Source organism: Trachemys scripta, chromosome 2 (assembly GCF_013100865.1).
Source record: "Trachemys scripta elegans isolate TJP31775 chromosome 2, CAS_Tse_1.0, whole genome shotgun sequence".
NCBI lineage: Eukaryota > Metazoa > Chordata > Testudines > Emydidae > Trachemys > Trachemys scripta.
The window spans coordinates 247,166,841-247,183,777 of record NC_048299.1 but is presented as its reverse complement, the minus strand read 5'-3'; the positions used below and the strand labels follow the sequence as shown (position 1 = coordinate 247,183,777).

Genomic DNA, 16,937 nt, shown 5'->3' with positions numbered 1-16,937 from the left:
AGATTTCATGAATGAAAAATACCTCTGAAAACAAGGCTATTTTTATTTAGGTATTTTAGATATGGATGTAGGTACCTAAGTTTGAACCCACTGGCCATAACGTTAAAAGAATGAGTCTAGCAGTGAGAATAAGGAGCAGGCAAAAGTAGTTGTGCTATTGATTCTTGTAGGAGTACAAACATGTTGAAAACCTGAAGTCGCTGATCGATGGGCTTCGTTGACACATTCTCTTCTCTTGTGCCCACCAGGTAATTCCTGTTAACAAGAGCTGTCATCACAGAATGAGTGCAATGGCTTTCCAGCTTTTCACTCTATGGACTGCTTTGTAAGAGAGAGAGTCTCTTATGGACTCAGACTCCCAACAACCAGTGCCCTACCCCTGGTTTCTCAACATGTTTCACACTGTGGAGCACCAGGCTGGGCTTGGCAAGACACTGGATGTCCACAGACAACAGTGTGAGAACCATGCTACCAGAACAATCCATGTGCACACATGTGACCGCGATCCCAGGGGAGCCGTACTGAAGTTACTCAATTAGGGTGAACTGCAAAGAATGGGGCAGACAATCCCTGAAGCTGGTGGATATTCCAATACTTAGATTTACCAAACCAGCACAAAACAGCTTCTATAATACCTTACTGATTATCCAGAAGCCAACAACACAGTTCCCTTAAAGCAACCCAACCTGAGGCCTCCACCCAGATACCCAAGTCAAATATGATGAGGATTATTGAAAATCTTATTCATCATCTAAGAAAGTTCTACCAATCCCAAAGGATTAGACACATTACCTTGCAGGTTAATGAATATTCCAGATCTTACCCAAATACACACTTACAGTCAGTCCTTATTAACTAAACTAAAATTTATTAAAAAACAAAAGAGAGAGAGAGAGTATTGGTTAAAAGATCAGTATACATACAGACATCAGTACAGTTCTGAGATCAGATTCATAGTAGAGATGGTGAACTTTGCAAAGATTTATTTCAGAATTAGTCCACAGGTTATAGTCCAATATTCATATTCATGGTGATCCAGATAGGACTGGAGATCTCAGTCTTACAACTTAAGCTTCCCTTACATGAAGCATCTAGCAGATCTGAGATAAAAAGGATCAGGACCCAAGACATCTTTATACAGCGCCAGGCCTTCTTCTGACAGCTCGGAATCCTTAGGTGAACAATAGGCAATCATGGAGACTTTGAAGTAGACCCATTTCCTAAGCATCACCTGTAATTAGCTACAGGGATTAACATAAGGCTATTGCCTGTTTTCCACCATTCGCAGGTGATTTGCTATACATTTCAAAGAGAGATGAATACAGTGATATCTCTATGTTTACAGTTCATTTAAATATTAAGATTTCCTTTTGATCTCTGAATTAACAGAATACACCATAGACAGGACTGTCTGATTACATTGTTAACCTCGAACAATATATATGTAAACACACAAAAACACAAACATTATCTAAAGGTTTGAATCTGGGTCAATTAGCCTGCAAACTGCTTAACTCTTTCTGGCCATGTGTCACAATACACAACAGTGTTGCTAGCTCTTGTGACGTTTTTCATAAGTGACGGATTGCAGCCAGTACAGGAGCCCGTCTGGGGATAGCAAGAGAAGCTCCAGTCCTCTAGCGAATTTCAACCTTGCCTTGGGGAAACCCCCTCTGATTGGCTGCTTTTCCCACCTGCCTGCCTCCTGGGGTAGAACAGCCAATCAGGGCTGCTGAAGACCTGAAAGGTAAGCTAATGAGCACCCCTCTGCACATGGCGACCTGGACGGGGCAGGTGGATGTCATGGAGCATCTGATCAACACTGGCGTGGATGTCAACTCCCAGAAAAGGGAGGGTCACAGCACTCTGCATGATGCAAGGCAGCTCAACTGCTACAAGATCATTAAGATTCTGATGCTGTGCAGGACAGACATGATGGCCCAGAACCTGGCAGACAAGACCCCCCATAGATCTGGTGCAGCTATGCCAGGCAGACATCTCGCAGGCACTGGAGACACAGGAGCCTGGTGAGACAGAGGTCCTAGCATGAGGGATGGGCGGAAGAGGCACTGGTGGGAGATGGTGCTTGGCTCTGGGGAACTGGATCCATTTCATGACTCAGCCATGTGAATCGATGAATAAAACCCAATAAGTGTGTGTGGGGGGGAAGAGACCTGGATACCACTCTCACAGGAGGATGGGGGAGGAGGAAGCAAAGAGCCCAACAGCTCAGAGTGGCTTTGCTCCCCTCTCCCATCCTGTGAGCAGCCAAACAAGGCCTCTGCTCCTCCCCCGCCCCCCTGCAGCACCCGGCCTGGGAAAGGGCAGGGGTAGGTGGAAAGAACCCCTACAGCTGCTCCCCAGCCTGAAAGGGGAAGAAGAGACCCTGCTACAGCCACCCTTCCCCCAAGTCCTGGAAGGAGGATGTAGAGACCCCTCAGGAGGAGCAGAAGTGAGGCTTCATGGTAGTGGTAGTGGTGGTGGTGGGTGTTGAACTGATATGAAGAGCAGAATTGATCCAGGGGATGGGTGGGGATTTGGGGGCAGCAGTCATGAGGGGCTGAATGGGAGCTGAATCGCTAGGGGGCTGGGTGTGGACTGAGCAGCAGAACTGATATGGGGGCTGGAGGGCAGGATTGATTTGGAGATTGAGGGACAGAATTAACTGCTGGGCGGGGTAACAGGCACAGATAGGAGTGAGAGCTCCTGGAGTGGAGGCCAAAATCACGATACCCAATACATTCTGGAGAGTTGGCAACACACACACACACACAATGGGCAGGGGGCATTCAAAAACCAAAAGGCAGAGCAAAAAATACAATATAATCTTTTTTTTGAAGTCTCATGATTTTTGAACCTGTGGGGCTGGCAATTCTGCATCAAGCTTTATGTACAGCTTAAAGTTCCATTTCAACAACTTCTTATATGATACCTGGGATGCTGAATGTATGCTAGAGGAGGCACATAAATCTCATTGACACTAAATCATCTAGTGTGTCAAGGTCAAAATAACCCTCATCCAGTTCCAAGGAACAAGCTCCCAACACCTCAGCCCTAGCAGGTTGTTCCCTGGAATTCTGTGCCTTCGCTAAAGATGCTTCTGGAACATTCCAGACCAGTGGAATGACCAGACCTTTTGGGAGCACATTATAGCAGAAGCCTTTGTCTCTTTTTAGCACCTTTCCTGCAGGGCATGTGACTAGCCTGAGGAGACGGGGTTGGGGGAGGGCGGATGTTCTCTGAACTCCATGGTGAAATAGGTAGTTGTTTACTCACTCCCCTTGTAATCTTTGTTCTCTTATTTGGCCATCAGTGTAACCTGTAAAACCTTAACCTGCTTCTGAACATCGAGACAGGACTTTGTTTTCTATACTTGGGTATCTCTGGGAAACCAGCTGTAACAATAAAAGGGCAGAGACGAAGCTTCCAGGATTACGAACACCAGAGTTGCTCAAGAGGCATGTTGCCAGCAGGGCAGGACAGGAAGCTTGCGCTGCTGCTGTCCATTCTGCATCTGAACTATGGATAAAGAGTATGCTGCTCAACCAGTCACATCTCATGTGACTACTATGGAAAACTCATTATTATGCAATTTTTTTTCAGCTACGCTCTTAAAGCTACACATCTTGACTAGTGACACTGCCACCCAATCTACCACCCACATTGCTGGTTCAGTTAACATAGAGGCCCAGATTCGTTCCTGCTTTATTCCAGCATAAATCAGAGTGAACAGGACACCCTGCTTGAGGGGTTGCATTGGGGTGGGGCGGGGAGAGGAGAGGTTGCAGCAGAAAGAGGTTGCCACCTTTTCTTCCCTCCTCCAGGAGGCTTACAGGGGACCAGTTCAGCCTGAAAACAAGGTGGTGCTGTTTGGGGAGTGGCCTTAAGCAGGCAGCCAGGAATAGTGCAACCTGCCTGCACCTGCTCCTATGGAGTCCTAATGTAAAATAAAGCTGCCCTCTCTGGGCACAACCCATGAGGGAGTGGAAATGCAGCCAGTTTTTCCCTAGGGGTGAATTCTACTTGGGATACAGGGGGCATGAACCTGCTGCATCAAATGCAATCCCTGAGCAGATCTGCAATCCCAGTATTTCAAGACCACTATATTTCCCAAATCCTCCTGCCTCTGCTTAGAACAGCAATAAAAAGAACTCTAGGATTTTACAGTGATGATACATGACAGTCAGAAAACCACAGACCCATGTGAGATCTGCAATGGCAAATACCTACCAAGCTGCTAGGCAACTGGTCTAAATATTTTGTTAACACTTTGCTAAAAGTGTGTATTGATGCCTTTCTGCCTCTTTCAATATGAAAATGTTTCCATCAAATCCCGGGCTATTGATTCAGTTCTATCCTAAAGCAAGAAATGCTTTTAGTTGTTCTTACATCTGCTGGTAACTGCTGTTCAATATGTGTGGGAGCCTTGGAAATAAAAGTGCTTTGTCCTTCAAGTGCTGCACCACGCTAGAGTGTTACTTTTTGTAAAATGTGAGGCAGGGAGAATGATGTTGTCAGACTCCCTCTCTCCTTTTTCTTCCTGAGAGCATGTGAAAATCTCAACAAGTAGCCTCCTGCATCATCAACAGCCAAGGGGGCAAAAAAACTAACTGGCTTCAAGATTGAGCTTGATAAATTTATGGAAGGGATGGTATGATGAGACTGCCTACAATGGCATGTAGCTGATCTGTGACTGCTAGCAGCAATATCTCCAACGGCTGGTGATGGGATACTAGATGGGGCAGGCTCTGACTTACTACAGCGAATTCTTTCCCAGGTGTCTATCTAGTGAGTCTTGCTCACATGCTCAAGATCTAACTAATCGCCATATTTGGGGTCGTGAAGGAATTTTCCCCAGGTCAGATTGGCAGAGACTCGGGGGGTTTTGCCTTTGTCTGCAGCATGGGGCAGGGGTCACTTGCAGATTTAAACTAGTGTAAAGGGTGGATTCTCTGTAACTTGAAGTCTTTAAATCATTATTTGAGGGCTTCAGTAACTCAGTCAGAGGTTATGGGTCTATCACAGGAGTGGGTGGGTGAGATTCTGTGGCCTGCAAAGTGCAGGAGGTCAGACTAGATGATCATGATGGTCCCTTCTGACCTTAAAGACTATGAGTCAATGTGGCTGATAGGGCCGCCACAACTGACTGTATGCGGAATCTCCTGCTGCTGTTTCAAAGGCCCCCACAGTCTTATGGGGCCTAGATATGGGGAGCTACCTGCATCCCGCCCTCAATGAACCTGCTACGTGTAGTAAAGAGCCCCATGTGGAAAAAAAATGAGGGAGGTCCAGAGGATCAGAAATAGCTTGGGGGTGATGGCTGAGGAGACCTGTGCACCTCCGCTCCCAAGAAGCTAGTAATCTGAGTGTAAGTGGGGGAATGGTCCCACTATTGTGGGGAACTTTCCTGGCTTCTGCACTACCCTGGTGAAATGGGCTAGCGGAAGGATCTGAGTCCTTGCTCCAACTTCCTTTACCCAGAGGCCTCCCTGCCCTTGAGGACTCCCCTTCCACTCTCCTGTCTGGCAGAGTCCTTGTAACCCCGACAAGGCTGGGCCCAGGATTCCTGGAGGGCTCGACCCCCCAACCCTGCTGTGGTCACCTAGGACAGAGGCTAGGGTGTCCCCACTCCGGGGTGCTCTCTCTGCACTGGACACTTCCCTGACCCACTGATCATTACATACAATTTAAAGTAAATACAAGTTATTTAATTTAAATTAATTAATTAGTTTTTAAAAAGAATAAGGGAAAATGGGAAAGGTTAAAGGAAACACATCACCCCGCTCTGTGGCAGGGAACATCACAAACAGTGTCTCTGGAATGTCAGGGCAGTTCACAGTCTGTTCCTTGTAGGTCCCAGGCCTCCTTCTCAGGCCCGGCTGCGCTGCAGGGATGCTGTGGGTTGGACACTTGCTCTGGTGGTGGCCACACACCTCCGGGCTTTGGGTGGTGGGACCCTTCTTCCCAGCATCAGCCCCCCATTGGGTTAAGAGCCCCCTCCCCATCTGGCCTGTAAGGACCCTTGGCTGGGGGTGTCTTTCTGCGCTGGGCCCTTTGCCCAGGGGGTCCCACCTTGGCTGGCCCCAGTTGCTCATCGCACCCGGCTCCAGACTGCTCCAGCTCCAGCCCCAGCTCCACTGTTCTAGCTCCGACTCCACTTTGCCTCAGCACTGATGCTGCTGCTCTGCCTCCAGCCCCCTGGGCTGCTTCTCTGGCCCCTCTAGCTCTGTGGCTGCAGCTCTGCTCCCAGCAGAGTAGCTGCTCTCCCTGGGCTGTGTCTCTGGCTGGCCCAGCCCTGCTCCCAGCAGAGGATCTGCTCTCCCTGGACTGCGTCTCTGGCTCTGTGGCTGCAGCTCTCCTCCCAGCACAGGTCTGCCCTGTGGGCTGCTTCCGTGACTCTGCTCCCAGCTCTGACCTGCTCCCTGGGCTGGCAGCTTTTCTGTCCCCTCTGGCTGGCACAGCTCTGCTCACCAGCTCAGGTTGAGCCCCTGCTTTCTCCTTAGCTCAGCCCCACTCTGTCTGACCCAGGCAATTCCAGCTCATACGGAGGACGGGACCCACCCTGGCCTCCTGACTCCCGGATTAGCCTGCCCCTCCCTGTCAATCAGGCTGACCTGGAGCATTGGTCTCTCCCCATTCTTTTAGTACTGGGAGCTAACCAACCAAAACACCCCAACTGGAAAAAACAAGTTGAAGGTGGCAAGGAGGACAGCAGCTTAGCATCCCCACCCCCCGTGAAAATGCAGTAAGCCAGCAGGAGGGAGGTGAAGAGGGAAACAGCCCCTCCCACAAAGGGTAGGGAGCTTAGCGGCTGGTACAGTGATCCTGATATTGAGAGCTAGGCTCGCTGCTCCTGTATCTGCAGAGCTGAGAGCATTCATCAACAATCCCTCTTGGCCAGGGCCGGCTCCAGGCACCAGCCTAGCAAGCTGGCGCTTGGGGCGGCACATGGAAGGGGGCGGCACGTCCGGCTCGTCTGCAGCAATTTGGCAGTGGGTCCATCACTCCCTCTCGGCGGGAAGGACCTGCCACCGAATTGCCGCCGAAGAAGCGGCGGCGGTTGAGTCGCGGCAGAAGTGCCGCAGATTGCGATCGTGACTTTTTTTGGTGGGGGGAGGCTGCTTGCGGCGGCAAAAACCCTGGAGCCGGTCCTGCTCTTGGCAGTTCTGGGTCTGCTGCTGTCAGAGAGGGCAGATTAGGGCTGGTTTACACACACACACTATCCAGGATCCCTCGTGCCTGGCTGAGGTGGGTGAATCTGTCATGGAGGTCTTGTCTTCCTTACAGAACTTTGCCTTGTTTGAACACAGCAGTAAAGAATCGAGTTAGCTGACAGGATACTGACCATGACTTTTGGGACAGTGTAGACAAGGACAAGTTGTGTGCAGCATTGTGTCACCTAACCATAAGTAAATCTGAACATGCATTTTTGGCCAAAAAAAAAAATCTAAAATTTTTCTCAGCTCTAGTCAAGGTGCTTTACAAACACAAACCCCAACAACACACCTGTGAAGCAAGGAAGTATCATTCACTTCTGCTGGTGGAAACCAGGCTGAAGGTCTCTGGTTGCAGAAAGTCTGCCAGGAGCAGGGGAATGGTGGCACAAACTGCTTACAAGTTCTCTTCTGCTGAGGCAGTCCAGATCCATCTGGCACAACCCAGAAAGAGGGTGGAGCTGGCCAAGGAGGGGCAGGACCATGTCATCTAGGAAATGTATCAATTCCTTGGGCATTCTGTCTGTGAGACTCTTGTGGCCCTAAAAGGGCATCGCAATGCCTCATTGGAGTTGTAGTTCTATGCCTTATACTCCCATTTTCCTGTATGGGCTCGGCTCTCTAACTGGCCTACATCTCCCATGATGAACCATGGTCAGGGAGTCCAGTGAGTACACTCCCACCATGAGAGGAGAAAGTGGTGCATCATGGAAGATGGACATAAAGCACCTAAAACTACAACCCCAATAAGGCATCACAGCACGATTTTGAATGCACCACTTTTTCTCCTCTTTCAATGGAAACAATTTCAATAGAAAATTTGCAACTCATCCTAGTTTTTGTATATCTGTGTTCCTAAAAATATACGGATACGCATATGGTATAACCTAGAAAATTAAAGTATATAAATATTCATGTTCATAATGCCCAGTAAATGTCTGAATGGAACTGACTATTTTATTTCACCCCCTTTCGTAGCGAATGTAACGCAAAGGCAGTTGACAGTGCTGGAGAATGGAGAACGTATCAAGTACAGCATGAACAGTGGAGAAGTGGTATTAGTGAGACCATTAGTGGAACACTATGTCCATGTCTTGCGTCCACACTTAAAAAATGATGCTGACAAATTGGAAAGGGGTCAAGAAAGAGATATAAGAATGATTCAAGGTCTGAAAAATATGCCTTATAATAAGAAACTTAGGAAACTGTCTATTTAGTTTACCCAAAAGGAAGCTAAGAGGTGACTTGATCACCTCTGTAGTGAAAAGATTTCTGTTAGTAGATGGCTTTTTAGCAGAAAAGGGCATAATGAGATCCATAGGTTGGAAGCTGAAGCTACACATATTCAGACTAGAAATAACCATTAAATTTAACCATTGGAACAACTTACCTAGGGATATGGTGAATTTCCCATCACTTGATGCTTTTAAATCAAGACTGCATGTTTTTCTAAAAGATATGCTATAGCTCAAACAGAAATTATGGCCTTGATGGAGGAATTATTGGGTGAAATTCTATGGCCTGTGTTATGCAGAAGATCAGACTAGATGATCATAATGCCCTTCTAGGCTTAATCTCTGAAACAATGAGCAGTGGCAATGCCAGCTTCTGGAATTACGTTACACCTATGTGGGTCTTTTATAACAAGTTATCATAGTTTAGTATTTCTAACCATTTTTTATCTTTATATTGGATAATGTCCCTATTTCTTTTGACTGCTGACAAAGTCACAAGAAACCCTTCAAAATGAAACCAAAAGACTTGCACTCAAACAAGTAGTTTTGCAGCACTATCGTTTGTTTCTAAACTGGTCAGAACAGTTGCCAACTTATGCTTAAAAGGTAGAGTTAAAAAACACCGGAGGAGTTGCTTGTACTATGTACATGTACAGTACTACTGCTGCTCAGAGTCCACTGTCTTCAAATTAGACTCAGGAGGCAAGGGAAACACTTGCGTGGAGTTTCAATCTTCACCAAACTGTTAGGTCCTACAGTGTACATCACCTCCTCTTCATTTACCCCTGGAGGCAAGCTGATCTCCTTGGTAAGATTTGTGTAGTTGTATTCCTTCCCTCTTAGGGTCCTATGCTCCTCCTCGTGTTCAGCTGATACTTTAACCTTCCCATCTTTCACCTTCACTGTAACTTCCTCTGGGTCAAACCCCTTAACATCCATCAGAGCTAAAAGCTTATGGTCATGGCATGAGTTCAACATCCTATTAACTCTTCTTCGGATGCTGTAATAAAAAAAATAAAAACAAGAAAAGAAATTTAGGTCACCAAAAATAAAAAGCCACCCATTCATCCAGACCACCCTAGAAGCTTTGGACAAATTTTTGAAATTCCTGTTGCTGAGGTCCTCTCTCTCTTAGCTACTTTCATTAATAATCAGGAATTTATCTCTAGGAAGTATCAAAGTGATTCTTTGTTGTGGGTAAGAGCTGAGATTACTTAATTCAGACATCTGTGCCTGGGTCCTGGTTTGAATTCATACCAAGAGGTATATAATAATGTAAATAACATAAAGATCCCATATTTTCAATATTTACAAGTAAAATATTGTATTGTCAAATATGGATATGAGACAGCTTTATCTAGACCTTTAACCACATTTGAGGAGTTGACCTAGGAGTAAACTGGAACAAAAGGTTCAATTTCTAAGATATCTATAATTTTGATTGAAAAAGCTGTTGATAAGAAAACAATCAAGATGAAAGGATGGGAGAGAGATTTGGACAAAGAAATTGATCTGGATGAGTGGGTCTCTATGTGGGAAATGGGATAAACATCTTCAATTTGTGCAGCACATAAAAATTTTTTAAATAAATTACTGTATAGATGGCATTTGACTCCAGGTAAGATCCATCATATTTTCGCTACCAGAGAGGCACTCTGTTGGAAGGCTTGTGGGGAAAGAGGAATATGCTTGTACATGTGGTGGTTGTATGCAGGAATTAGATGGTTTTGGGAGGAAATTATTAAAGAGATTCATTTTTATGACAAAATGCTGGCTTCCTGGAGATCCCCTAATTTGGTTACTTAATACTCCACTAGAATCTACACTTTAAACAAAATGACAAATTAATTTCTTTTTTATTGTTAGCAGCTAACTTTGTATGCCACATTATTACAAATGTGACCCCCCCCAACCCTCCTCCTATGGAATTGTGGTATAGAAAAATATGTGTAATAGAAAACCTCAAATATGTACACAAGAGGAGCACTAAAAAGAGGATAGTTATTTAGAAATTTGGTCACCCTTTCTAGCATACTCAAGAGATGTGGGCTCCCCACCCAGCAAACCAAAATCTTTACCAGGTTATTCAAATAAGTAATATATGATGTAGTATTGTTAACATTTTATTGTAACATTGCCTTAATAAAAAGTTTCAAAAAGTAAAAAAACAAGAACAGAGTTAAGATGAATTGAGTATACAGCATAGAATAAGAACATATTTATTTGATGACAAAAAAGTAAATCAAAGCGTAGGGTGTATTCTCATATATTAATGCAGATAGGTGCATACTTGTTGAATTGGCTACACCATCAATGAACAAACATCCATGTGCTTTGGTAATCAAGGGTTTGTGTGTTCTTAGGATGAGACAACTGTGAAGATGAAGAGGTCTGTCACCCTAAACACACAACAGCCAGCACTCCTCATTAGCCAATAGACACCAATGCATGTCCATTTTACAAATCATCCTAAATTTTCAAATTAATGGTTATAATTAATTACATTTTCAAATGAGAAATTTTGTTAAATGTGATCTATACATAACAGACACTTTTGACATGTGCACACAAAATTAAATGTTTCCTTTGCAGAGCTAGGATGGTGGCTAACTGGGCCATTAAAATAACATTTTACAATGTGAAATGACACTATAATAAACCAAAAACATGACTCTCATTCAAACCATTTGCAAAATATCCAATAGAAGCTCCCAGTCTCAATTATAACAGACTGAATGGGACATAAGTTACCAAATTCAATAGCTAATATGTGTGATGTAGGAGTATATAGGACAATAAACGATAAACTAGACACAGCAAGTCAAATGAGTTTAGCAGTTTATTACCAGTATAGTCCAGCTCCAGGAATATTATTCCTATTATACAAAACTAAGATGATTCAATTTAGCACAACATTTAGAATTATATTTTTCTTCCTTTGTGAGAGTTCATGAATTCTGTGCTGCTCCCTCCTTGGACTTTCTATTCAATCACTTAAGGAGACTTAATCTTAGGTGAATAAATGTTGTGGAAAAGGAGTGATATGATTGGAAACTTACAGTATCCATATGAGTTTCAGTGTTCTTTGAGAGAGGATGATATTTGATTTTTCTAGACTTGTAGGCTGAAATCCTTCTCTCGTGACTGTAGTCAGAGCAGTGCAAGCAGATGCATAAGGAAAATGTAGCCAATTTCAGAAACAGGGTGGCAAGGATTACACTATGGACCTGATACTTGGGCAAAACTCTCACTGAAGTTATTGGCCCAGATCCTGAAGCCCTCAATCTGTTTTTACTCAGGCAAACCTTTCATTAACTTCACCGGGTTTTGCATGAGTAGCAACTTCAAAATTTGAAGTTATGCATTAAATTCTCACTTGAATTCAGGTGGTGAAAATCCAGAGTATCTTCATGTACCAGCACCTCCTCCACCTCCTCCTACAGCCTTTGGCATGTGATGTGTAAAGGGGCTGTGACTGCACTACAGCTATTCTAAGATGGAGGAGCTGTTACAATGGAGAGAATTTAGAGCAGCCCCTAGGCTGCTCTCACTTCTGCTAGGGTTAGTGTAAAACCCAACCCAGAAATCAAGGATCACTATACAGCTCCCAGGGGCTTCCCTCTCCTCCAGCTCTGTCACATCCAGTGGAAACTAAGCACAGCAGAAAATATAAGCCAATATTCAATCCTTAGTGTGTACTGACAGCAACACATTTTTAACTGGCAAAATCAAAACCTCACCTCCAAGCACAATATTTAACAGAAGTTTAAATTTTGTGTAGGGGGAAAAACTGCAGTTAAATAAGATATATTAAAATAATGTATTAAGTAAAAACTACCAAAGTCCCCACCTCTTAATTAATATGATTCTGTCTCACTAGCAAAGGATTTTTTATCCCTTCTGGTTTCGGATTGCTCATTAACCCTTAATTCAAATGACAAGTATTGTATCATTTATCACAGCTTTTCATTTAGAACTAGATTCTGATTCCCTCTATACCAGTGTAAATCTGGAGCTCCACTGAATTCAATTTCATAATAAAAAATACCCAACTCTTAATAGATTGAGTTACTCTGGGTTTACAAGACTAGATCTATGTATTCTCATTTAGTTTTACATGTAGTCTGACATTTAATTTGTTGCCTTAAATATTTTAAATGATATCCTATTTCTTTTCCATAGTAAGACTACAATATTTAACACTCAGGCACTGCTTATATAATTACCTCCATACCTTCTAGACTACATCATTACAGTTTTTTACAAACTCTTACAGTTCCTACATTTTCCTGAAGTTGAGCTTTGTCTATTATCCTGTTTACCCATTTCCACTTTACTCAAAACTCAGCTGTCAAATTCCTTTCTTTAATTCAATTTAAAGAGTACTACTGGCTATAGAAGGCTAATCAATAAGCTCATTTACCTGTCCATTTCTCGCTCTGCCTCCAGTTTTGCTTTAATGGCTTTCCTCTCCCAAACTGTAAGGCATGATGGTGGATGGCAGTGTGGGTGTATAGCACACAGGCAATGTGGATATGGGTGTATTTCACACCCACAGTGTGGATGCAGGTGTATATCACACAAGCAGTGTGGATGCAGGTGTATATCACATAGGTAATGTGGATGCAGGTCCATCAGCCTTATCTGTTTCCTTATTTCTCTATCTGCCTTTCTCAAATCTCGCTTGGCATCTTCCAAAAAGCGACAGCACAAAGACATCGTAAAGCTTTAAACCATATTAGCGTACGAGTACAACTTTTGATAACTTGCACTCGTGTGGGAAAAAATTGTCTTGCAAGCTCTGGCCAGAAGTTAGTTTTAAAAAACAAACTGCAGATGCTTTAGCTATATTCCAGCAGGCATTTTATGACATCATCAGCCTGCAAATGTGTCACAATCCTGCAGTTGGCATGGGAACTGCAATCAGTGGCTGTCTCCCAGAAAGCTATTAAATGCAAAACACAACATGGATTAAACACTCTGGTTGGTATTTCATACCCACACAAGTTAGTCAGTTCAACATTCTGGATAATTTATGGATTCCCCAGCAACTGTAACTTGGTCCCATTTTACATACATATTATTTTGTGTCACTGTATATGGTGTCAGCTTGTACTGTGTGCTCTAATAGAGTATTTTCTCACTCATAGGTAAAGTTTCAATCACAATATTGCATTAATAAAGTTATTCACATTAATTTCCTCTTTTTTAAAATACAACATATGAACCAAAGCTGGGAGAATGTGCACAGGTGTTCTCAGCCCTTATATAGGCAAAATACTCTGTGGATCAAATCCTGAAGTCTTTATTCACTTTTTAACTCAGACTTTACTTAGATACTCAATCCCTGGTGTGGTTAGATGTGCTACCTGAAGCCTGCTGTTGACCACAAATATTTATAACAGGGGACGGCACATTTTTTGTAGGTTTTTTACAGCTGTCTTTAATGTTTTATTTTGTTTTCGTGCTTGCTGGTTTTGGACTGCTTGCCGCCATGCTAAGAGAGTAGGAGCATTTTAGGGCTTTGTAGCTTTTTTTGCTTTTTTTAACTTGTTTTTGTTACTTGCCGCACCAATTTTGTGACATGTTGTTTGAACCATTTAACAGCCATGGTTATAGTTTGCAATGTTTTACATTTTAAGGCTACATTTTTTGCCCTAGCCTTACAGACTTTATTTTATGTTTTTTTCCACTATATTTTTTAAATTTATATGGATCTTTTTTGCTAGCAACCCAGCACGTTCATACCTTATTACACTCTGTGGGGATTTGCAGGGAGGGGTTAAGGGGCTTTTTTGGCTTGTAGTTTTTCTTTATGTTAGATTGCGATTTTTACAGAGGACAGCTCGCTTACATACCAAATCAGTAGCCAGGAATCACCAGTGTGGTTATATGTTTGGCTGCGTGTGTGTGTTTTTCCTGTGTGCTGCCCCAGCTCTGCACAGACAGCTGGCACAGCGGACCTCGAGCGAACCACCCAATGACCACAAGATCCATTAAGGTATGAAGGTGCCCAGCCAGGTTTATTGTTGACAAAGCATGGTAATAGCACCTGGCAGACTCTACAAGGATACTAAGACATGTACGTCTGTGACAATGGATGCAGTTCAATGAATGGTGGGACTTTCCATTCCCTACTTGGCTGGACCAAGACACTCTCTTAGAGATACTTTATATACGCTGATACAAACCAGTTATGTACTGCCCTTCTGACATCGTTAGTTACTGCCCCCTGACGTGGCTAGTTATTACCCATTTTTTTGGTTAATAACTAGTTTAATTAAAACATTTTTATTAACATGGTTTAAACATGGTTTAATTAAAGCATTTTTATTTATCACACTGTTATGCTAACTTATCTTTTAGAAGGGGTCAGTGTGTTCCTGTTATCCTGGGGGAATGTTTTTGTACCATCCTTTATATCGCAATGTTTTGTTACCACTCTTCTGAAATTTGTTTGCGTAAGTACTTTGTGCCTCGCACTTCTTAAAAATGTGTGTTTCTGCAATATCAGCCCTGTTCTTGCCAGATTCTGTAAACTTGCAAGCAGACAGAGCCTGACATTTGCTTAACCCTAATTTTTGCTAACTTTGCTTTATATTAGCAAAGCTTGCCCACTACTTTAGGTCAGGCCTTATACAAGGGCTTATATCTCAGGCTTTCTTCCTACTACACTTGGCTTTATAGACATGGAGGTCCTTGGCTATTGTCACAATTTGCCCCCACCTCTGTCTGTCAATGACATATTTTTCCCATGGATGGTAATGCACATAAAGAGCTCTTAGGTCTTGCGCAATATTATTCATCCATGTTCTCATAGGCTGGCCACGAGGATGGATACCCTAAGGTTGTCTTCCCACGAGAGGCTTAGCTGACCTGTCTTGTGTCATCGTAACTACATGCCCACTGAACTTCTTGGGATTTCAACTCAATCCTTACTGCGTCAAAATTCCCACTGACTTCATTGCCTTCAGAGAGCCTCACTTGAGTCAGCAGTGAGTTAAAAGTGTGAAAGGAACTTTGCCTGAACAGTAACACAATTACTATCCCTCTTAAAAAATGATTCCATCAGTGTTCACCTACCTGGTACTTTTGTTGTTGCTTCACTTACCACAATCTTGAAAAAGAAAAAAATGTAAATTAAAGAGAGATGTACTGTGTATGCTGATTTAAGACAATGTGGTTATTGCTTAGAGTTACAGTGGATTGATTCCATTGTCAAAGTGGTACTTGAAGGTACAATGCAAGCACTTCCCTATGTATCTATCATGTGCTCATCCCTACAGTATCTGAAAAAGAGATTATGGCCCAGATTGTCAGCTACGTTACAGCCCCTTTGTGCCAGTGTAAAAGTAGGGAGCCCTAACCCCTAGCGAATATCTAGCATAGGTAGATTCTGTATGTGGCATAGGGTTGGTAACAGCTCTACAGCCTAGGACATGTAGCCAGGACATGGCAGGGTCAAGGGGGAATGGCTAGATGCACTCCAGCTGTTGTCAGCTGCCAGAACAGCCTGTTGGGGCTGAGGGCAGCCAAGTGTAAATTAGAGTATCCCTGAGACTGCTCTGACTTACACCTAGGGTTAAACAGGGCCCTGGCTGGCCTGAGAATATGAAGAGGTGCAAAAGTGGCATCAAACCACTTTTGTCACCTCCATCAGGGCCTATGCTGAGCACCATGAGACCATAACTGAGAAACTGGCCCTTTTTATTGGTTATTTGGAGACTTTCGGTCTGTATTGTTTGGAGTTCAATTATCTAGGTTTAATATTTTTGTACTAACTGGAAAAGGCTACTTTATTGTTATTGTAAATAGTTTCCCGTTTTTTTGTATGTTAATGCTCTGTGCATATCTGCATGTCTTAATGGGGGAGGCACTTTTCAAATTGTCGAGAATATTCAGACATGGATGCCTTCATTTAGTTCCTAAATCTATAGGAGTCATTAAGGTGGTTTAGTTCAGGCACTCAAGATTGAAAATTTTGGCCTTGAAAAAATAAAATGATCATTTATTGTTTTCATGCTCATCTACCTTATTGTTAGTGACCAGGATGTGGGCAGTAGTGCCGAGTGGTTGGAGCAGGAGTTATTGGTCATTAGTGTTAGAGTCGGAGTCACAGGCCAGAGTCCTGAACCAATGCTCATAGCTGGAGACAGAACCCAGAGTCAGAGGCCTGATCTGAAGCCAGAAATCAGAGCCAAGGGTCAGCATTGTGTTACCTGAAGTGAGACAAGACAGGGGCAAGACTGGGAACAAGGAGCTACTGCAGCTGTGTGCAAGCATTTTGAGCAGCAGCTAAACTGCTGCTGGGATTAAGAGCCAGTTTGCTGACCCTTCTTATCAGTCAGGCAGTGTAGCCAATCAGGCGGCCTATTATAGGCCAGCCGCATTTTTTAGGAGACTGGCTCGGATTCCTGATACTAGTACCTAAATAGTTCAACTAATATCAGCTGATCCAGGTACTCACCTGGTCTACCTGACCTTTATA

The 16,937-nt window shown here is 43.5% G+C and overlaps 1 protein-coding gene across 1 annotated transcript; it reads right to left on the bottom strand.

Moving 5' to 3' along the window:
• Positions 1 to 9,133: 9,133 nt before the first annotated feature.
• On the bottom strand, positions 9,134 to 13,168 carry ODF1 (outer dense fiber of sperm tails 1). The gene is made up of 2 exons (XM_034759458.1): positions 12,873 to 13,168; positions 9,134 to 9,449 (listed from the first exon to the last, which is right to left on the bottom strand). The coding sequence occupies exons 1-2, from the start codon at positions 13,166 to 13,168 to the stop codon at positions 9,134 to 9,136; spliced, it is 612 nt and encodes a 203-aa protein (XP_034615349.1).
• Positions 13,169 to 16,937: the final 3,769 nt, after the last annotated feature.

Excerpts from the sequence above, each read along its gene's own strand:
- ODF1 (XM_034759458.1), bottom strand. The coding sequence starts at position 13,168 with ATGTCTTTGTGCTGTCGCTTTTTGGAAGATGCCAAGCGAGATTTGAGA. Across the intron at positions 9,450-12,872 it reads GCAGAGCGAGAAATGGACAG|CATCCGAAGAAGAGTTAATA; the intron begins GTAAATGAGCTT and ends TTTTTATTACAG.